At 42.7% G+C, this 23,657-nt stretch overlaps 2 protein-coding genes across 4 annotated transcripts in view; both read right to left on the bottom strand.

Moving 5' to 3' along the window:
• Window positions 1-972: 972 nt before the first annotated feature.
• On the bottom strand, window positions 973-11,048 carry LOC308321262 (coagulation factor X; the record flags this gene model as incomplete). The annotated part of the gene is made up of 12 exons (XM_080772101.1): window positions 973-1,272; window positions 2,787-2,912; window positions 3,974-4,170; window positions 4,623-4,737; window positions 5,189-5,272; window positions 5,447-5,547; window positions 6,612-6,689; window positions 8,957-9,097; window positions 9,281-9,394; window positions 10,286-10,310; window positions 10,584-10,756; window positions 10,976-11,048. The coding sequence occupies 12 exons, from the start codon at window positions 11,046-11,048 to the stop codon at window positions 973-975; spliced, it is 1,527 nt and encodes a 508-aa protein (XP_080628227.1).
• Window positions 11,049-12,564: 1,516 nt separating this feature from the next.
• The window catches only part of dgkd (diacylglycerol kinase delta), a 54,360-nt gene continuing 43,267 nt past the window's right edge, over window positions 12,565-23,657 (bottom strand). For 2 of the 3 annotated variants that reach the window (XM_080772278.1, XM_080772277.1), the window contains 5 exons: window positions 22,777-22,869; window positions 22,196-22,315; window positions 21,107-21,218; window positions 18,641-18,728; window positions 12,565-17,525 (listed from right to left, as the gene is read on the bottom strand). In XM_080772278.1, the coding sequence (XP_080628404.1) occupies window positions 17,360-17,525; window positions 18,641-18,728; window positions 21,107-21,218; window positions 22,196-22,315; window positions 22,777-22,869 (579 nt within the window). In that variant the 3' untranslated portion in view covers window positions 12,565-17,359. Of the gene's footprint in view, window positions 17,526-18,640; window positions 18,729-19,967; window positions 20,099-21,106; window positions 21,219-22,195; window positions 22,316-22,776; window positions 22,870-23,657 lie in introns of all 3 variants that reach the window. The other variant, XM_080772279.1, reaches the window with a different exon arrangement.

Genomic DNA, 23,657 nt, shown 5'->3' with positions numbered 1-23,657 from the left:
CGTAGAAGAGGGAGAGAGAGAAGACCCCGAATGGCACAGGAACTGATCCCAGTATAGGCTCCATAATAATATAGTCCTTAATGCTCTTCTAATGGCACAGGAACTGATCCCAGTATAGGCTCCATAATAATATAGTCCTTAATGCTCTTCTAATGGCACAGGAACTGATCCCAGTATAGGCTACATAATATAGTCATACAATGAATGAATATGTCCCCATATTAACCCATTTAGGCCATGACGTCGAAATTTAAAAAAAGAATCTTCTAAATCCTGACAGTTTTCTGAAAAAACCTTATGTTTCTGTATCAGTGGTTCTCAAACATTTTCACGTTTAAGGACCCCCAAAAATATATGTAATTGTCCCCCGACCCCCATCTGAAAATATGTTGTTTGCAGGGACCGCCCCAGAAGCAAAGATTTGAGTTAAAAAAAAACGCTCGCTCTGAAAGAATATATATTCAAAGACATTTTCACTATTTTTCAAAAATAGCAGACCTACAAGCTCGTACACACTAAACCCAAGCGTTTAGGTTATAAACTGTTTTAAACACATAATTTGTAACACTTTTTAAACGTGTCAAAGTGCTTAGATTATAAACAGAAGAACATGTTTAATCCCTGTAACACTTTTTAAACACAGTTTAGTTTAGTTTTTTACAATCAAAGTCAGTCATATAAGTGTTTAGAATTTGAACACTACAGGTAGGTGTTCTCGTGAGGCGTTTGAGTGAACTCGTGTTCTACTGTATTGTATCAATATTAATAAACACTTGGCATTTTATTATTACACACATGGTGTTTAGGTTTAAACGCGTCACATGTTCCAGGGATTTACAGTGTAGGGCTTGTAGATCTGCTGTTTTTCAACAGCTATAGCAGAAAGAAACACCAAAAGGGGTGCCCGCCCAGAATGAATGAATATGTCCCCATATTAATAATGTCTGTCCACACAACCTGTCCTCGTGTCCTTCAGCTGCGGCCGGTCGCCCGTGCTGTCCATTTAGTTTCCTCCTTCTCCTTCTCCTTCTCCTCCAGTCGCTCCCTCTCCTCCTCTCTCTCCATGGTGTCTCGGATCCAGCCCAGGTAGTTTCCCAGCCGCGTGTAGACGCCGTACTTGCCCGTGGCGGCGCACCGCTCCCCCCAGCTGACCACCCCGGTGAGGAACCACGTCCCCCGGTAGTGGACCACGAACGGGCCCCCGCTGTCCCCACTGCACGCGTCCCTCTCCGTCTGCAGGTAGCCCGCGCAGAACATGTTGTCTGTTATCACCTATATGTGTGACCGGGGACAGTGGTTTAATATATACTGTAGAACAGAACATGTTGTCTGTTATCACCTATGTGTGACCGGGGGACAGTGGTTTAATTATATAAAAAGGGGGCCATGGTCATTTTTCAGTTCTTTATACACATTATGAAACTGCACACTGTAACCTTTCATATATGATCTATTGCTCATTGAAATTGGGGGGGGGGGAATGAAGAAGATATGACCATTTGAAACTTGTTGAACTGGAAACCCCAAAGTACATAAAAAAAAAACCCCAACAAAATAAATAAATAAATGTATTTCGGTCTATTGTGAAATACTGGGAGCGGTCACATATATACGGGACACACGCATGATAAAATAAAAAAAGACAAAAAGGAAAACAAATATTAAAAGTATTATTGTTGGTACAATGTTACATGTCTCTGATGTTTTTCAGGAAATTAAAAAAACCTTTTTTCAGGAAATGAAGAAAACCTTATATTTTTTTAAAACAAAGCCAATACAGCCTCATCAAAGTTGGCGTTGTAACTTTATATATTGTCAATTACTTCCGTGAGAGAGGGAGAGGTGGTGGAGTTAGTTGCTTTAGCAAACATTTTGAGGGTCCAATGGAGTTAAGAGGTTTTGTCCAATGCACTTTTTACTACTTTCCATTGGTTCAATATTTTCGAAACAACACACTTGAAGGGTGTTCAATAGCAACGATTTATGCCATAAGAAAAATCAAAAACCTCAAAAATATAAAGGATCCCCTTTTGGTGTTTCAAGCATTATGTTATACTAAAATAGCAAATGCGGCACAAATCTTTGAATATATATTCTTTACATTTTTAACTCAAATCTTTGCTTCTGAGGGGTTCCTGGAATAACATATTTTCAGATGGGGGGTCGGCGGCCAATTACATATAATTTCTGGGGGTATTTGACATGAAATATTGAGCACCACTGATACAGAAACATGAGGTTTTTCTGAAAACTGACAGAATTTAGAAGACTTTTTATTTAATTTCGACGTCAGGTCTAGATGGGTGTAACAACAGACCTGTTCTGTGGACTGGACGCAGCTCTTCTGACTGACCACTGGGAGCGCCACCTTCCTAAGTACTGACCTGTTCTGTGGACTGGACGCAGCTCTTCTGACTGACCACTGGGAGCGCCACCTTCCTAAGTACTGACCTGTTCTGTGGACTGGACGCAGCTCTCCTGACTGACCACTGGGAGCGCCACCTTCCTAAGTACTGACCTGTTCTGTGGACTGGACGCAGCTCTTCTGACTGACCACTGGGAGCGCTACCTTCCTAAGTACTGACCTGTTCTGTGGACTGGACGCAGCTCTTCTGACTGACCACTGGGAGCGCCACCTTCCTAAGTACTGACCTGTTCTGTGGACTGGACGCAGCTCTTCTGACTGACCACTGGGAGCGCCACCTTCCTAAGTACTGACCTGTTCTGTGGACTGGACGCAGCTCTTCTGACTGACCACTGGGAGCGCCACCTTCCTAAGTACTGACCTGTTCTGTGGACTGGACGCAGCTCTTCTGACTGACCACCGGGAGCGCCACCTTCCTCAGGAAACGAGACGAGCGACCCAGGTAGTGCATCGCGCCCCAACCGGTCACCAGTCCAGTGGTGTCGTCCTACAGACAGACAGACAGACAGACAGACAGACAGACAGACAGACAGACAGACAGACAGACAGACAGACAGACAGACAGACAGGCAGACAGACAGGCAGACAGACAGACAGACAGGTGGGACAGACAGACATATGACAGGTGTCTTTCATATATATAAGATATCATCAATGATTTCAATATAAATCAAGTGTCTAGTACCTCTAGACTAGAACAAAAGTCACATGAAATATAAATGAAGTATAAATAAACTTTTAAAAAATTCTACATTTAATTTGTGTACTCTCTCCTTCAGTAGTCATTCAGTTGTGAAAACAGACACTTGGAAAAGAGTATATGCTATTGATTGATTGATTGATTGAATACTTTATTAACAGGCTTTGGGCTCGTTTCCATTGTGGTCCTCTGTATAATATCGGAATTGGGTCAGAATCGGTATGGGGCAGATACAGTATGACCCTGCAAAGTGCAAGAAATTGGAGATCGGATATCGGTCATAATTTCATAATCTTGCACCACTAGTCAGAATCGGATTGGGAGCAAAAAAAGAAAGAAAACGCTCGGGACGTCCCTAATTATAATAACTATTCTATTACCTTTTAATTTTTTTAAGATATTTATTTTGCGGCTTACGCCTTTTATTGTTTTTTTAAAGATGGGGGGGTGGAAGACATGCCGTAAAGGCCGTGTCGGGGCTCGGGAGTCGAACCCGCGGCACACTGCGACTAGGATTACCAGTCGGGTAGCCTCGATACCCAGGCTTTCATTTCGTCTGCGCGAAAAATGAAAGCCTGGCCCTGGAGGAACGCATTGGCTGCCTCGGTCTAGAAGTGGGAGTCAACGCTTCCGGGTGGGCGTCGCTCCAAATGATGTGACGTAGCGCTTCACTAGGTGGGAGAGGAGTGGCCAGGGCTGACGGACAGATCGGTGAGATCCAATCAGGGCGTGCGCGAATCTCAGCCGCGACCCACCCCTATAGACCAGAAACTTAACACGTTAGCTCAGGCTACCAGTCGGGTGCCCAGACGGTTATACGCCACCGCCTGGGCACACTATTCCCTTACCTTGACGAGGTATTTGGCCAGCTGTGCGTTGGGCAGACAGGCGGGCAGCGCGGTCGGGCCGCGGACCACCGCGCGGCTCAGGAACAGCAGAGCCACGTCACTGTCGAAGGTGAATTGGTGGAAGTGAGGATGGACCACCACGCTCTTCACCGGTATCCTCTGCTCCCCGGGGTCAGGACGCCGCTTGTCATAGTCCCCTGTACAGGGAGAACGAGAGGTTTTAGAGTTTAGACCACAGTGGTTCCCACAACTTATTCCATGTCTGTCAAGGACCGCCAAATTGACACTAATTAATTATAGCCCCACGGAGTATAACCCCCAGTTGAAAATATATGCCAGAGACCCGATCTACAAGCTCACACACGTTGTGAGGTTGTAGATCGGCTATTCAACTAATCAGCATTCGACTAATTGTAAAATGACTTATACTGGATCTCGTCCACTAGTCCCTTCCTAACATTTTAGTCTAGTTTTTATTTGTTGACAAAATTGTCAGTATATTTAGTCTTAGTTTTAGTCATCATAGCTATGTAGTTTCCATTTAGTTTTCCTCAGTGAAAAAAGGTAGTCGACGAACATCTTCTGTCTTAGTTTTAGTCGACACTGACACACACACACACACACACACACACACACAGTGCATTCTGACCAATGGTCACATGGTCCGGCGTCTCCTCAAAGCAGTGAGCGGCCGAAACGATCCAACGGTCAGAAACCAACGTCCCTCCACAGAACCCATGACCATCTGACCTGTGGACTAGAACCTGCACGCACACACACACACACACACACACACACACACACACACACACACACACACACACACACACACACACACACACACACACACACACACACACACACACACACACACACACACACACACACACACACACACACACACACACACACACACACACACACACACACACACACACACACACGTGACATGACATGAGAACAGCATGTATACAACAATACACTCAATACACAAGAGACATATCATTCATATCATAAGTTTATGATATGCTAAAGTTTGAGAGATTAGCTGCAGACAAACGCACACACATGCGCACATGCACACGGACGGACACACACACACACACAGGCCGGCCGGCTCGCAAGATTTCCGCCCGGAGACAACAATGGCCATAATATACAATTATACACACAACAAAACACTTCATAAAACTAACTTTAAAATTCCCCTCATACCTGCCAAGGACTGCCTCCTAGTTTCTCCAGCGAGCCTCCAATGATACGAGGAGTTAAGTCATCACCTCCTTCTCCTTCTCCTCCTCCTCCTCCTCCTCCTCCTTCTCCTCCTCCCACCTCCTCCTCTCCTCTCCAACTGTTCGTCTCTTCTCCTGTGGCGTTGGGCCAGCTGGCGTTGTTGGAACTAGGGTCCACCATGTTGGAACTAGGGTCCACCATGTTGGAACTAGGGTCCACCATGTTGGAACCAGGGTCCACCATGTTGGAACTAGCAGGGTCCACCATGTTGGAACTAGGGTCCAACATGGTGGCGTTGTCCACCATCAGTGACGAATCCATGGAGCCATTGGTAGACGTCTCTGATTGGTCCAGAGCACAGGGCTATTATAGTCGACTAAAACCAGAGAGCCATATGGATTAAGGCACAGTTACGACAACTCGGTTCACTTCACGGGGGGCCTGCAGTCCAATGGCGGCTCTTCTTACATAGACTTCTATCGGCGAATAAGTGACAATAAAGAAAGGCCTGAACCGGAAGTTTACGGAATGCATTGGAGCCTGTAGGCTTTTACAGTGACAATGAACCACGTGACCGACCGGGGCTGTTTTGAGTGTTTTCTGCCCCCTCGATGTCGTAACTCTGTCTTACTCTGATGGCTCCGACTAAAACTAACAAAGAATTACAGTTAAAAATAATTTTAAAAAAAACAGAGAAAAAATGTCCTTAGTTTTAGTCTTGGCCAAAAATCTTCAAAGATATAGGAAAAATAACAAGCTCACAATGTGTTGCGGTGTGACACGTTGTTTTATATTTTCCTAGCCTTGTTGAATCGAATACAAGAAGACTCGCCCGTTTCTGTTTTCCTCCCAGAATTTCCCCCAGTGAGGGGTGGGAGAGGCTGGACAGCAGACGGCTGGATTTTGAATTTCTCTAACTATAAACTTTCATGACAGCAGAACAGCCCAAGTACAAATATAATTTATGAAAAGCTACTACAGTGAAGTCTGTTCACAGAAGTTGTTGTAGGATAATGTGGGGATTATCTGACGAGGTACCATTTGAGGGGGCAAAACATTACATATACATTGTTTATAGGGTCAATATAAGTAATATAATATAGCCTTTCCACAGGAGTATCTTTTTATATTTTTCCAAAAAGAATACAAACAGCCAATAGCATATTACAAAGTTATCCCCCTCACTGGGGAACATTCCGGGAGGAAAAACGGGCACGCACCGGGGTGAGTCTTCTTGTTACCGTTGAATCTTGCCCCCGAGGCCCTGACTGATCCATATCACGAAAGAAAAACTACTCAAAACTAATACAAATGAACCGAAACTATAAGCTTTTCCACAAAACCAAACCCGCTATATATAAAAGCTAATCAAACTGAAAATGAAAACTATAATAATAATAATAACCTTCTGTTTCAGAATAGTCCAGCAGGGACCTGGCTCGGTAGAAGGCCTCGTTCAGCTTCCTCCCACAGGGAAACTCCACTAGAACCAAGCAGAGAGGAGAAGGTTACAGGAGGTTACTCTGTAGAAGGCCTCGTTCAGCTTCCGCCCACAGGGAAACTCCACTAGAACCAAGCAGAGAGGAGAAGGGTTTCCTTTACACTAATAATAATGTTGTTTATAGCATCAATAATAGCATATTAGTATTTTATTAGTATTATAGTACTACAAGTCATACACACTAAACTGTTTTAAACACGTAGTTTGTAACACTTTTTAAACGTGTCACAGTGTTTAGATTATAAACAGAAGAACATGTTTAATCGCCTGTAACACTTTTTAAACACATATAAACGTGTTTAGTTTTTACAATCAAAGTCAGTCATATAGGTGTTTAGAATTTGAACACTATGGGCTGTATTTTGCGTGTCTTAAGTACTAGGTCTTATTACCTAACTTGAGTAAACTAAAGACCTGGAGGCGTGATCAATGCTCTTTGGCCACTCAGAATAGCCAAATGGCATTGATCACGCCTCCAGGTCTTTAGTTTACTCAAGTTAGGTAATAAGACCTGGTTCTTAAGACACGCAAAATACAGCCCTAGGTGTTCTCGTGAGGTGTTTGAGTGAACTCGTGTTCTACTGTATTTTATGACCATTAATAAACATTTGGCATTTTATTATTACACACATGGTGTTTAGGTTTAAACGCGTCACATGTTCCAGGGATTTACAGTGTAGTAGTTGTTGTGGCAGCAGTAGTAAGATAAGAAGATGGGAGTGACTTTTATTGTGTGGAAAATAAAAGTAGTAGTGCTGTAGAAATAGTACACTGGCAGTATCAGTGCAGTAGTAGCAGCAGCAGTTGTTGTTATTGTAATACTATTGCCCATTCGCAGACCGTGGCCATGTTTCCATCAGAGTTTGGAAGCACTCGTTTTCAGTAAACTTTACCGAAAACGAGTGCTTCCAAACTCTTACTTACTTACTGAGTAAAGCAAATGTCTTGCTGCCTCTTGCATTAGGATATGTGCTAATTATAAACAGGTGTCGTACACAGGGCAGTTGAGTGATATCTATAACGAGCACTTCCAAACTCCAGCAAGGACACAAAGTATAGCTCATAACATGTCTATACAGTGGATTTTTATGCAACGAACACTTTGAGGATAGAAAGAGAATAATTCAAGCTTTCCGTAACAGCTGCAATGTTGGCGAGTTTGACGTTGTTTAAAGGTATATTCAGTGATTTCACTTAATTAAAATATCACTTATTTTTTTGTTTTGCTGTGATAATCCTCTCTACTATAGAGTGTGCTGACCATATAAGGAGTTCCTCCCTGTCCCCAGTTAACCCCTGGGGGTCAAAAAACCTTAGGTTTCGTTTTTGACTCTCTATCCTGATTGGACGAAGGCTTAGGTCCCACAGCCAAAAACGAAACCGAAGGTTTTTTGAGTGAAATCACTGAATATACCTTTAATACAATCAGATAGAACTTTTCTGTTTGGATGAATGGGCTGCCAATGGAAGTTGCACCTACACCTATAGGAATATAACACCTTGCCATTAACTTTTATGGTAAGATAGCCGCAGTCTGCATATATGGAGAGTGGTTTTCAACCCTTCTCATATCAAGGCCCATTATAATTTATTCAGCACTTAAGCCACGGACCACCATTGCATGAAATGTTGCCTCAATTTAGCCTCAATACTTTGTTATTGTTGTATAAAAAAATTCTGTCCACAATTCCATGCCTTATTGATGTTGGTACCATTAGGAGAGACAGCAGGCAAACAATGCTTCTACATTCTGTAATCGTGTAGACTTCTTGTAAATTAAGAGTAATGCCAGATGTTTAACAACAATAATGTAACTCCTGAGAGTGTAAAATGAAACCAAATGGACCCATAAGAGTTTTTACGGGTCCATTTGGTTTCATTTTACACTCTCAACTTAGTTAAAATCTAAAATAAGGGTCCATTTGGTTACCAACTTTCCATAATTTAACTGTGGACCACCTGGAACCCTCTCAAGGACCACTGGTGGTCCAATTAAGGACCACTGGTTGAAAACCACATAGTGATATTATAGCACTTGCATTATTATAATAGCAGTAGTAGTAGTACAGTACAGTACAGTACAGTACAGTACAGTACAGTACAGTACAGTACAGTACAGTACAGTACAGTACAGTACAGTACAGTACAGTACAGTAGTTAGTAGTGAAGTTGTAGTTATGTAGTAGTATTATATTATGGTGGTACTTATTACTGTTGTTTGTAGGACAATAATATAATGGTAGGCCTACTTGTTTTAGTACAGCCGTATCCATCAGGGTCCAGCCCGTATCCCTCTGCACAACTACACTGAACTCCTCCTCTCCTGCCCCCTGTCTGCTCTGTGCAGAACTGCAGACAGCCTCCATTCCTGTAGTGACACTCTGCTACCTCTGCGGCACACGCGCACACACACACGCACACACACACACACACACACACACACACACACACACACACACACACACACACAGTAAAGACAATATAGAGAGACAGACAGACAGGTATAGAGGCAGACAGACAGACAGACAGACAGACAGACAGACAGACAGACAGACAGACAGACAGGTTCCTACCCGTTTCACAGGTCTTGCCGTCATACTGCGGAGGACACAGACAGAGGAAAGCGTCTCGTTCTACGGTGCAGAGACCTCCGTTTAGACATGGGTTGTAGAGGCAGGGGTTCAAATCTACACCACAGACACAAAGACAAGTTAAACCCATGTTAAAACCCATGGGTTGTAGAGGCAGGGGTTCAAATCTACACCACAGACACAAAGACGTGTTAAACCCATGTTAAAACCCATGGGTTGTAGAGGCAGGGGTTCAAATCTACACCACAGACACAAAGACAAGTTAAACCCATGTTAAAACCCATGTTGTAGAGGCAGGGGTTCAAATCTACACCACAGACACAAAGACAAGTTAAACCCATGTTAAAAAACCCATGCATGCACACGTCATTACAACTGACATACATCACCAATACATTATACATTATTACTACCAGTGACATACTCTACATCCCACATTAACACTCACAGATATCACAGCAGCTGTATAGTACAATCATACAGTATTAATGTAAGGAACAGTGGTAGTGGAGCAGTAGCAGTACTTGTGGTACTATTAGTAGTAAGTAGTAGTTGTAGTTGTAATAGTAGAGTGTTTCTATATTGTACAACAAATGTATGCAAGGGCTGAGCACCTTTGGTGCATGTCACAAAAATCTAAATCTAAAACAAATCTATATCAATCAGTAGTATAGTAATGGTAGAAGTAGGAGTAGGCTAATGCTAGTAGTAGTAGTAATATAATAACAGTAGTGGTTTCTCCTGTTTTTACCTATATTTAACCAGGAGTATTAAGATATTATAAGAATCTTTTTCTCCAAGGGAGCCCTGTGGAGGGAGCCCGAGAGAGCCCTTACCCATGGACTACAATTATTACTACTATGGCCTACTACAGCTATTATTTGATTCATTTTAGTTGGGATCATTAACTTGCATTGTTCTTGCTTTAACAGTCGCTTTAACTTAAAGCAAGTTACTTGCTTTAAGTAATTAAGTAACAATACTTACTTGTATATCTGTACCAAAACTCCAGCTAGACAGGAAGACAAAAAAAACGTATTATTAAATGATCGATTCTTTTTTTAAATATAATCGATGGAATCGATTAGTTGGAAGTGTCTATCTGTACGTCTCTAAATGTTTTGATTAATTGAACATGGTGGACCCTGTGTAATGCTTAATTGGGTCGTCCACTCACAGTTAACAGTCTCTGTATTGAGTTTGTGCTTGAAATGTACTGTAATTCTGCAAACTGTTAATAAATATTTCAATCAAATCAACTGTTGCAGTCCTAATAATACTGTACCGTTTTCTCGCGGCTCTGGAAGATCTCCGCCGCCTCCTCCTGGGAACACGCCTCCTCATAACACTCCCTCTCCAGGTTGCCCGGCAACATCTCCTCCAGGAAGTAGTTGGCCCTGCGCTTCCTCTGGGGGGAGGAGGAGAGGAGCTGGGCCGCCGACGTTCCGGCAAGGAAAACTGAGGAGGAGAAAGTATACTTTGTAGGATAATATGAACAGTATCAATATCTCCCAGGGGGTCTATAGCGCATTGTAACGGGGAAAGACTCCTGCGTGTTACCAGCTGATACCGACAATAAGCCATTCCCGACCTACTTCTTGGCATTATGGCATAATGTCTGCGTGAACGTGTCTCACCTGTACATAATGTCTCACCTGTACATTCATAATGTCTCACCTGTACATTCCAGCACAGTGGAGGTGAACAGCAGCAGGCCAGACAGCAGCAGAACGACCGCTCGGATCCTCATCCTCCCCTAAACACACACACACACACACACACACACACACACACACACACAACACATTCAACACCTATAGCGTCCCACGTTGGAACAATTCATGATAACACAGAATCGAATGATCGATGAAAAACCCATGTTTCTAATACTGGTGCTCAACCTTTTTCATGTCAAGGACCCCCAACAAATATGAAATTGACCACCGACCCCCATCTGACAATATGTTTTTCCAGGTGTGTATAGTAAAAGTGCACTAACAGTTTATTAAAATAGGTATAACATGTATCACATTCATTAGTATTACAAATAAGCCTAAAAACAGATAACGTACCTGTTCAGTCAGCCTCTGTTCACCGTCTCGGTTTTTAAATGGAGGTCCGAAGTCTAGCTGTAATCTTAACTCCAAACCCCGGACCTCTCCTGAGGTCCCTATTATTGCAGACCCACGTACTGACCACCTAGATTTGATATATACTGTATATACAGTATGAAACATATACCTATATATGTGTTATGTCCTGCGTATTCCTGTTGTTCCCGCTCAAGCCAAGCCAACGTGCTGTACAAATAAAGTTGGACTTCACTATTGATCGTTAATTAAACATTGACAGAATGTCTGTGGCAGGAGGGTTGGAATTGGAAAGGGTAAAAAAATAAAGAAAAAGAGTAAACATCTCCATTCAAAACAACAGAGTCTCAATTTAACCCATTCTGACCTGAGATCAGATTCTAAAAATGTCTTCTACATCCTGACAGTTTTCTGAAAAAGCTATGTTTCTATGTCAGTCGGTCTTCGATTTTTCAAAAATAGCAGACCTACAAGCTCGTAGCGCGCCACTCGGTGGCGCGCTATGAGCTTGTAGATCTGCTATTTTTCAACAGCTAAAGCATAACATGATGCTAACACCAAAACGGGTTCCCGTTCAGAACGGGTTAATAGAAGAAAAATAATCTGTCCTTGAATTCAACAGACTTTACATTGCCCTAAACAGAATTGTCAAAACATTTTTAGATGACAGATCACAGGGTGTACATTATGTGTCTCGTAAATTTAGCTGACAGCACAGACGCAAAGCAAGCTTCAGATGTTAGGGATCAATTTAGAGTGCAAAAGGACAAAGCGTTCATATAGTTTACAAAAACGTACATCAAAAACGTACGTGTCAAATCCGAATCTTCTTGATACAGTCAACAGTAAACACCGCCCATCTGGTACTGCTGCCACAGCATATAACAAACTGTCCCAAAGGTTTGACCTCAGTGAAAATACTTGTGTTTTAGGTGTAATTAAGACACCAGTCAAATGATGTGTGATACGTTAACCGTATAGTAGCCAGGTATCATGTTATCATGTTTAAAGTAAGTTGGACTAAATGCTTTTCTGCAGTTTACAAGAAAACATTATGTTTCACCTGGACGGTTAGCTCAACCGTCTGGGCGCCACCTATAGGCCAAGGACTGTCTAAAGAGGACGAGACGAGACGCGAAGACCGTAAGGGCGCCGCCATGTTGCTCACATGGTGCTCCATGGAAGGAAAGAAACATGCGCAGTTGAGACCGAGGAAGCTGAACGAGGAAGTGTTGGCTGCATATAGCCCAAAAAAACCAAAAACAATAAGTTTCACAAAATGACGCTTTTAAACACATGAAAGACAGTGAACAGATGTCGTTATTATAACAGTCCAGACATAAACTTTATTACAGTGTGTTGCTGTCTGCGTGTACAGGACTATTGTATTTACAGCCCCACAGCGGGCTTCTGTACATAATATAAGGAGAGGTATAACGGATACAATATCACTTCTAATGTATAAATTATCTAATAAATACACAGTGAGGCCTGGCAGCTAAACCTTTTGGATAACGCCTCACTGATGACTTCTGAAAAAAGGAACAAAAAAGGGTTTTTTCCCCCCGTTTTTTCTGATCTGTGGAAATCTAGGTGAGAGACAGATGTTGTTCCCTCGAAGTGCCTTTGAGCAAGGCACTTGATACTTTCAACTGCCCCAGCAGGGGAGCCCTCTCTCTCTCTCTCTCTCCCCCCAAGCCATGTCTATAAATAAATCCCTCATGTGTTCATAGAAAGTGCTCAAATGCACCCGTAGATGGCAGTGTAGACATTCCTTCTGCGAAACAATCAGCTATAATCCTATACATTTAAAGTGGATTTATAATGAAATGTTTGGACCTTTTTTTTTTACCAAAACTTTACACAGCCCTTCAAGAAGTGACAAACACCCACCAGATAGGGTGGTGGAACACAGGGTGGTGGGACACATGGCAGGGTGGAACCGGAGAAGCAGGTTAAGTGAAGAGAATGCATTGGAAAACAAATGGGGGGCCGGTCACAGTCTCTTACTTGTGCTATAGGGGGTGTCCCCCTGGTTGCAGAGAGTTACAAAGAAGTTTGAATGAGCCTGGGCTTTGCCAGGACATCCCATTTAGACCCGAGGACAATTCTATATACAAAATATCTTCTAAATCATGACAGTTTTCAAACATATAGCTAAAGTATAACATTATGCTTAAAACACCAAAAGGAGGGGTTACCGTCCTGAAAGAACTTTATCAACGCTGAACTGACTCAAGAGGTGAAATTCCTTCTCACCACAACAACAACTAGAGGTTTCTAACTCTAACCGCGGTGCATCCGGCTTGGCCAGGTGTTCTAACGAACACAACGGGTTACGTTTGCACAATATCGCCGTCGTTGGGAGGTATGAACCTGCGCAATGTCAGTATCGCGGCAAGGCAAACGATAATCGCGATAATTACATCGTCAATATAATATATATCGATAGATCGTCCACTGCTAAAGCCAGCAACAACATCCCACTGTTTTAGCCTGTTGTGCCCCTCGGAAAAAAATAAACCACCGCTCCGTTGCATTGTCTCTCCGTTAGCCCTGGTCCAGTGCGTTATAGCGAACTCACTATAACACACATTTTTGAATGACGTTTAGTTTTCAATGTTGCAAACACTTAAAATGATAGAATATGACATTTTAACGGTATAATATCGTGTCGATATCACACAACATTTGGCATAAATTACAGAGATATTAAATTTGGTCCATATATTGTGCAGCCCTATAGCGGTGGGTGGGAAGCCAGCAGACACTGGTTACTTCCTACTGATTGGTCAATGGCTGACACACACACGCGCACACACACACACACACACACACACACACACGTGTGTGTGGGGAAATCAGGGAGCTGGTATTGGGAGAAAAACGGGGCGAAATTGACAGGTAGACAAAAGACAAGTAGACAGAATAATATACTTGGTGGAGTCCTACAGTAGGTATCAAAAACAGGGTGCATCTCTGAAGGCCGTCTCCGCTTGATGTATGAACTATGAAGAAATAGAGAGGTCTGACTGGCTGATCAATACATTGAACTGTAGGAGATTTAAGGCATCGTTTTCCTTTAGCTTGGCAGGTTCTACACGGATACATTGGTACCTTAACGGGGTGTATACGCAACAGGGGTGTATTTGTTTTGTATTGCTGTAATGTCTCTGTCTCTGTGATTATACGTATGTTTATATGTATGCAGCTGTGGTCCTGTCTCCAAGACAAATTTCTCCCAAGGGAGACGAAATAAGGACAACCTTGAACCTTGAACCGTGATACCGCTAAGACACACACACACACACACACACACACACACACACACACACAGTACAACAAAAGCCACACGGACAAATATGAACGTTATTAGAGAGCCCTATAGACTGCAGCCCCCACACACACCCTTCCACGATAAAGACATCTGTGCAGAGTTGCGTTACCACGCCCATTTTCACAAGGTAACAAGAGGAAACAGATAATTTCGGCACGATGCTCACAGTTAAAGGCAAGGGATCCAGCTATAGCTAGCAAAATGCTGCGGTAGACTTAATTTCGACAATCATAAAATGACACAAGGAGAAAGCTACTAGCTAGACAAAGTAGACATTGCAGTTCCATCTTCATTAAACAACAGGCAACACAATAAGACTTAATTTTCGACAAAACATGAAATGACACAAGGAGAAAGCTACTATAGCTAGACAAAGTATAGACATACGGAGAATTCAACCAAAACACACAGAGGAGGCTGACAGTTGGGTTTGATAGAAGTGATGTGATTGTCGTGCAAAAACTTCCCCAGACCAAGGGCTCCATTTTCGTCACTGCTAAACCCTTTATCCCCAACTTTTTTTCAAATATTTTGCAAAACATTTTTGAATAGTTTAAAATGGCCAGTCTACAAGCTCACAACGTGTCAATGTAGATTGGCTAGTTGAACTATTCGAAAATGTTTGTCAAAATAGTAAAAAAAAAAAAATCACACCCGTGTGAACTGAGTGGTGCAACTCTCACCTTAGGGATAAGGGGTTTAGCGGTGACGAAAATGGAGCCCCATGTGTCAGCAGTATATCTGTCCTGGTGTCGCATGTCCATTTAATCACTTCCTGCATCCAAACACAAACACACACACACACACACACACACACACAACAATGCTAATAATAGAAATAAATATGCATTTCAGTACAAAACTCTTCCGAGTCCTTGAGTCATCAGTGCTCCATTTCCCTGATCCAGTCAGTATTAGGAAAGGAGAGACAGAACAGAAGCATAAGCGAGTATAAAGCATCCGTTTCACTCCCCCTCTCTGCAGAAGCCTGCATTTTGGCTGGTAGCCAAAAACCTGGACCATGACGACAACAATCCTCCTGAAATAACACGGGTCTGTCCTCTATAAACACACAGAATGTCCCAAAGTGACCGTTCCGACTGGCACCATGCCAGCTCATTTCACTAAAATGACCACGACCATTAACCAGATAGAAGGGACCCAATTTAGTGAAAGAACTTGGAATGGTTTGGGTTGGTTGGAGTGAAGGCTTTGCAGTGCATACTAGTAGCCACTGAGCGCCCTCTATGGTCCATGAGTGGAACAGCAGCGCTTTGATCCATTTAGACCTGAAAACTATTCTAAAAAGAAATGTCTTCTAAATCACGACAGTTTTCTGAAAAAAAAACCCCCCTATGTTTCTATGTCAGTGCCAGTGGTGCTCAAGCAATCGATTTTCTTTTCAAAAATAGCAGATCTACAAGCTCATAGTGTGGCACCGAGTGCCGCTATTTAGCTATTTTTCCAATAGCTAAAGTATAACATAATGCTATAAACACCAAAAGGGGTTCCCGCCCAAAAATGGGGTTAAAGTGGTATCCTGCCATGAAAAGTGACTTGCGGTGTATTGCGAGAGATATCATTGGTCTTGCTTTTAGACAGACTGGGTGTTTGAATTAAGCAATTTTCAACTGAAGAAAAACGTTGTTGACGTCCCCAAGTACAAAAAAAACCCCAACATGGGACACTTGACGCTATAGTTCTCCATACAATATCACAAATATCTACAGACCAGCATTTGGCCATCACAGTCGTCACTAGCACGTCTTGCTCCACGGCCCGTTGCCGAGTAACCAAGTGATTCTATGCAAGCTGATGTTTACAAAGTAGCCCGCGTCACCATGGCGATCGCTATGGTGACGATGCTATATGGCGGGGACACGGTTACACATTTACAGCTCAATAACGTCCTACAGGACTCTGCAATGTGTCTCTGTTCTTTACAGCTCAATAACCTACAGGACTCTGCCATGTTGTGTCTCTGTTCTTTACAGCTAAATAACCTACAGGACTCTGTCTGTTGTGTCTCTGTTCTTTACAGCTCAATAACCTACAGGACTCTGCCATGCATCTCTGTTCTCTCTGACAGGTAGATAAAAAATTGGTTCTGGTTATCTCTCTCTCTCTCTCTCTCTCTCTCCCCAGATGCTAGTAGGCGGGATTTCAAAGGCACTATAGTGGATCTGATTGGACCATCATTCCCTGATCTGTCAATGTGGTTCTTGTTTGACTGTCAATCTCAGCAGACGTGGGACAAAAAGCACATTCATAAAGAGTTTGATTGCCGCACACGCGCGCACACACACACACACACACACACACACACACACACACACACACACACACACACACACACACACACACACACACACACACACACACACACACACACACACACACACACACACACACACACACACACACACACACACACACACACACACACACACACACACACACACACACACACAAGCGTTTGCTTCTCCTCACTGCGTTGTTGTGTTTTTGGTCTGAAAAAAAAAACAGTTTAGCAACACTCAAACGTCCACAGTACTAAAGTGTGAATAAAAACCCCATTGTTTTGTTTTTGTGATTGTTCATTTCTTGACCTCGATGCCAACACTAATAAAACAGTCACAGGCTGGAGGCGGGGGAGCTGTGATGAGGATGATGAAGATGCTCCTGTGGACTCTGGGAGGTCAAGAGGTCACAGGTGAGGAGGTCAGACTGGTCAGATGGTGACCACGGTAGTCTGCGGCGGCGGCAGCAGCAGCAGCAGAGGAAGGCAGACTGCAGAGCGCTGGAATCAGGATAGTTAATAATAATAATAATAATAATAAAACTGTATTTCTATATAGCACCTTTCATGACATGAAATGCAGCTCAAAGTGCTTTACAGAACAATGGAGAATAAAAGAAAAGCAAGGCAACAACATTAAAAAACAAGCAGTAATGCAATACAGTGAGGACATGAATAACAAAAAATAATAAAAGATCAATTAAAAGCAATGTTGTAGAAGTGGGTCTTGAGCTCTTGAGTTAGTATACGAACCCATTTTAAATGCAAAGTAAAATATGTCTGAAATATTCAAAATATCATTTTAAGGTTTATGATTTTTTTGGTACTGGTATTTCTAGTATTTCTAGTGAGTGCAGTACAACGTTGAGAAATATTTTCATGCCGTTTATCGAATTATGGGCGGGAACCCCCTTTTGGCGTTTATAAGAATTATGTTATACTTTATGCTATTGGAAAACAGCAGATCTACAAGCTCGCAGCGCGGCACTACCGAGTGCAGTGCTACGAGCTTGTAGTTCTGCCGTTTTGGAAAAATCGTGAAAATGTGGCGCAAATTATAGAATATATATATTCTTTCAGAGCGAACATTTTCAACTCAAATCTTTGCTTCTGGGGGGGGGGGGGGGGGGGGGTCCCTGAAACAAGATATGAGAACCACTGACATAATATAGAAACATAGGGTTTTTCAGAAAACTGTCAGGATTTAGAAGACATTTGTAGAATGGAGTGAAGCCTCTTTTAACAGTGACAGTTCTCAATATGGCCAAAGTATTTTTGTCCACCATTTGAATTTCAATGACCTCCAGTTTGACACGCATTAAGTCTACCTATCCCCCATTTAATGGCATTTCTAATCTCTGGGACCCCCAATTTATTTTGTAAGAATCACTGTTAATTTAACTCAGAGAGTGTACAAATGGTTCCATGTGTACACTCTCAGAGTTACAGACCCATAAGGGTCCATTTTGGTTCCATCAAATATCATTTAGCTGGGGAACCCCTGGAACTCCCTTAATAAGGACCCCTGGGGGTCCCAGCCCGGACCACCACTTTGGGGAACAACTGCATTAGAAAACGTCTATTTCAGAGAGTAGATTCTACATTAGTTCAGTTACCTTCTTAGGCTTCGCTGCTGTTCCTGTTCAATTCTCGGATTCCCTGAAGGATTCTCTTCATATGACCAACCTTGGTTACCCCCAGGTCCTACAAAACACGATACAAGTTAGAGCAGTTAGAAAATGCTGTGACGACCATAGATATATATATATATATAAAGGTTAGATGGCTCAAGGCGGAGTCTCTGACGTATAGTTCACCCGGGGGCCATCTTGCTGAGGGGCTATACAGTACAGTGTGTTCTATGGCAGCTCAAACTAAAATTGTCATAACTCCCTCAAATCTTGACGGATTTACAAACGGGTTGGTTTATTACAAACGTCGTCAATGTGGCTATGATTCAGGACGCTTATCTGCTTAATTTAGTTTTTTCTATGAACGTCGGACAAAAGCATACAAGTATGCGGACGTCTCTGACGTTTATAACAAACGGTTTGAAAAGTACATGCCCCCATAGACACAATGTTATGGTTATTTAAAAAGTACATGCCCCATAGACACAATGTTATGGTTATTTAAAAAGTACATGCCCCATAGACACAATGTTAGAAAAGTACATGCCCCATAGACACAATGTTATGCTGCGCCCCTCGGTAAGATGGCCGCCCCGTAGCAACGTCGCTCTCCATTGGCCAGAGAGCGAGCCATCTAGCTTTCTTATATATACGACAGCCAATACATAATATTATCTACACCAGCGGTTCTCAAAGTGGGGTCCAGGGACCCTCTGGGTACCTTGAGGGGGTTCCAAATGGACCCTTGCCGGTTCTGTAACTCCCGAGTATACACATGGAAACAAGACAAACACCACAATTTAACAGCCAGTGTTGATTTTGGTGACTATGACGAAAAATGTTTGTTGACTAAATTTCTTTTTTAAATAAAATAAAATAAATGAATAAGCAAGCAAGCTATGATTACTAAAACTAAGACCAAATATATATTGACAATTTCGTCAACAAATATAAACTAGACAGAAATGTTAGGGCAATCTCACAATCTCACAACGCGTCGCGCTGCGATTGTATATCTGCTATTTTCAGCATGCAACCCAGCATAAAACTGCATCTCTTGTCCACTAGTCCCTTCCTAACATTTTAGTCTAGTTTTTATTTGTCAACGAAATTGACAGTATATTTAGCCTTAGTTCTAGTCATCATAGATTCGTTTTTATTTCATTTTTATTTAGTTTTAGTCAGTGAAAAAAGGTAGTCGACGAACATTTTTCGTCTTAGTTTTAGTCGACGAAAACAACACTGGTCGGGTCTAAGCAGCACGGAGGACATGCAGAAATCGGTTCAGGTTCAAGATGTCCGACGTCTATACCTTCAGGTCCCGCCTCTCCAGCTGAATAAGCTCCGCCCCCCGGACGTCGTGACCAATGAAGATGTCTTTATACTCCTGGAGACAGATGAGCTCTAGCCACGCCCCCACCTCCTCCGTTCCCCATTGGTTGACTGTGACACCACAGGAAGTGATTCAGACAGAGACAGAAAAGTGCACCCCAAAGAGAAAGAGAAAAAAAAACAACCACCACAAGCCCGAGACAAAAACCTCCTCTTGGAACATAAAACATTTTTATTTAACTTAAAACACCAATAATTGGGTTTTTACGTTTCAAAATGTATATATATATAAATATAAATGTATATTTATCACACACCCAGACTTTAAAAGGTAATAAGAAAGACTGTGTTGATTGATTGGCCAGCTATAAAAGCGCAATTGATAAAAGGTCTTCGGCAATGGCGTTAAGCGTCAGTATCAGAATTAGGCTTCAATTGACAAAGGACTTCGGCAATGGCGGTATAAGTGTTGAGAACGAGTAATACTCCCGTCTGGATGTCATCTTGAATGAGATTAAAAAAACGTATCAGCTGTGTATGGAGGAACGCGCAGCGATGAGAATAACGCCAGGTGAATGAAATCAAGATTAATTGTTATTCATGCGGGACTTGACACGTCATCACGCAAGCATGTTTTCGCTCAAAGGTAAAGTAATTTTAAATTGGATTTTTATGGACGATTGATTGATTGGCATAGATTATTAGCTATGTCCATTATGATGACCTAAAAGGGTGAAAAACTTATTTTGTCACCTAATAAGCCCTGTTAAAATGCTCTTTTCTCGTCACCTTTGTGGATAATTATGGGTGTGTGATAAAACAAAAGATCACCATCAGGGCATTCATCACTGTAGTGTACAATACATGTCCTATTCCAAAGATTAATGTCTCACAGGTTTTTGACACAGACAGAAAAATAAATCACCACAATGTGTCCCCCCTCCCCCCCCCCCCCCCCATCAGTGATGAATGTGATACCCAGCAATATCACTAGAAGAAATCCTAAATTGAAGATTTTCGATCACACACAGTGATCACAGGAAAGGTGATGGAGAGAGAGAGAGAGAGAGAGAGAGAGAGAGAGAGAGAGACAAAGGCTGTGCATGCATAATGTTATACCTGGAAGAGTGAGAGAGGAGCATGTCTCTTTGTTCTTGTTGTTTTTGTCCTTCTTGAACTTCGGAACGAGACGGAACTTTCCGCTACGGCGACTTTTATCCGTCAGAGGGCCCTGTGGGACGGGGCGAGGGAGTAGAAAGAGAGAGAGAAACGCTGATGCAGTGTTGTTTTCGTCGACTAAAACTAAGACGAAAAATGTTCGTCGACTACCTTTTTTCACTGACTAAAACTAAACAAAAACTAAATAAAAACGAATCTATGATGACTAAAACTAAGACTAAATATACTGACAATTTCGTCAACAAATAATTAAAAACTAGACTAAAATGTTAGGAAGGGACTAGTGGACAAGGGATCCAGTTTTATGCTGGGTTGCATGAAGAAAATAGCAGATATACAAAGCAGATTGTATATCTGCTATTTTCATCATGCAACCAAAGTGTAAAATATGTCTTCTTTAGCTAGTTGTACTAATAGTCCCTATACCCGATATTGACGTCCCCATACAGGGAGTATTGTCCGAAATCATCACTATTAGAGTCCACCGAGTCTGGATCCCCGTATGGGGAGCAGGGAGCAGGGAACAACCCTATGAATTTCTTGGTGTTCGTTTCAGCATTCATCTGGGGGGGACTAATTCCCCCAACTAATATGCGTATGCAGCCAACACAGTCTCACTCCCGAAAAGGCACATAGCGACTTTTTGTCAGCGACCCCGGAAGGCACATATACGCCTCAACAGGCCACCCGTGAAGGCATACCCGCCTTCCAGAGTCGCTCATAGACGCTACGACGCTTGATTCAAATGCACCAGATCACACACACAACCACCCATAAAAACCTGTAATATATTCTGAGCAATTCAACACTAGTTTGTTCATTTTTCGATGAGTAAGTTACAGCCTAGACCAAGACCTCGATCACACTAGTCAGTTCGGAATGAGAACAACAAGGCTTTCCGCCATGTGGAACACAGACGTTTTACCTCGTTGTCTCCTGGTTCTATCAGATGGTATAACAAACCAGGGAACGTTTACCTCGTTGTCTCCTGGTTCTATCAGATGGTATAACCAACCAGGGAACGTTTACCTCGTTGTCTCCTGGTTCTATCAGATGGTACAGCCAGGGAACGTCAGCCAGTCTGCGGAGGTGCTGTCCCACGGGGGACAGAGCTGAACTCAACTGGTCCTGCTGGGGGGCGTCCAGCTGCTGTACAGACACAGAGAAAGAACAAGAGAGAGAGAGAGGGAAAAAAAAGTTTTTACTTGGAGAGACACGTTCTCAGAGTGGCGTCTCCATTTTTGGGATTGTGCAATTGAACGAAACAAAAAAAAGGCTAATCTACAAGCTCACATCTTGTTCCACATGTGAGCTTCACATGATTTTAAAGACGTTAAATCAATGTCATGAGAATCTGTGGTATATACAGTATATCACGAATATCAAGGTTCAATTTTTGAGTGGTGCAAACGGCAAACACTCCAAGGAACAACAATGTCTGTCCCTCCCCATGTCCATCCCTATGTTTAGGGTACCAGTAGTGGCAAAAGTGGCGCTGTTGTGCTAGAAACATCCAAGGAGCAACCATTTTATAACGTGCAATAATACGAGAGGAATGTAAACTTTTAGTTATCCGTAAAACACAACAGAAGACCAGACGGCGTACGTACCATGGACATCTTCCCTGCCAGCAGCAGTCCCGTTTCACTGTGGAGCGCTTTGACATTGCTGACCATCTGGACCACCACACTGCAGCCGAGCACCTGGAGACGCACCAGACAGATTGTTAGAGAGGCAGAAAATAGCAGATCTACAAGCTCACTCCATCAGGACAAAGCTTGCCATTCAGTTTTAGTAGGAGCGTTTGTCCCCCTCAGCTGTCCCGGCATTAAACAAACCTCACGTTTTTTTGTATCGTCTTGACGTTACGTTTTCTGTACCGTGTTGTTTTGTCGCGGGTGTTTGAACAGACCGCCTGCCTCAAAATGCATGGGTCAATAATAGGGCTATGATTCATCTTCTAAACGGGTGAGGAGTTGTTCATCTTATCAACCTGCAGCTCAAAGTATGAAAAAAATCACACACGTGTGAACTGAGTGGTGCAATTCCCCCCCCCCCCCCCCCCCCCTCTCTCTCTCTCTCTCTCTCTCTCTCTCATTACACAGCACTACCCCTCCCTCTGTTTCTGCCGCCCCCTACTGGTATAAATCAGTAACATACTCAGGCTCATACACACAGGTGTACACACAGGTAGGTACATGGACATTGCTGATTGTAGGAGTGGTTGCACCACTCAAAAAACTACCAGTACCTACCTACCAACTAACTACTCAATATGCTGCAGACAAGCCACCGTCTAGTCTAATATGATCTCTCTACACTACAGGTGTCAAGAGAGAGCTTGTAGATCAGCTATTTTCGGGGCGCAACCCAGCACTCTTTAGCTATCCACACTTTTCCTGGGCTGTGTGTGCTCCAGTTCCTGTTGATTTCATTGGATATCATTGGTCATCTGACCAGTTTCATTGGCTTTCATTGGATCAAATCGACA

This window comes from Protomyctophum bolini, assembly GCF_963924005.1.
Source record: "Protomyctophum bolini genome assembly, chromosome: 9".
NCBI classification, from domain to species: Eukaryota; Metazoa; Chordata; class Actinopteri; order Myctophiformes; family Myctophidae; genus Protomyctophum; species Protomyctophum bolini.
Note: the sequence above shows the minus strand (reverse complement) of the source record. Positions and strands in the feature narration are given on the sequence as shown.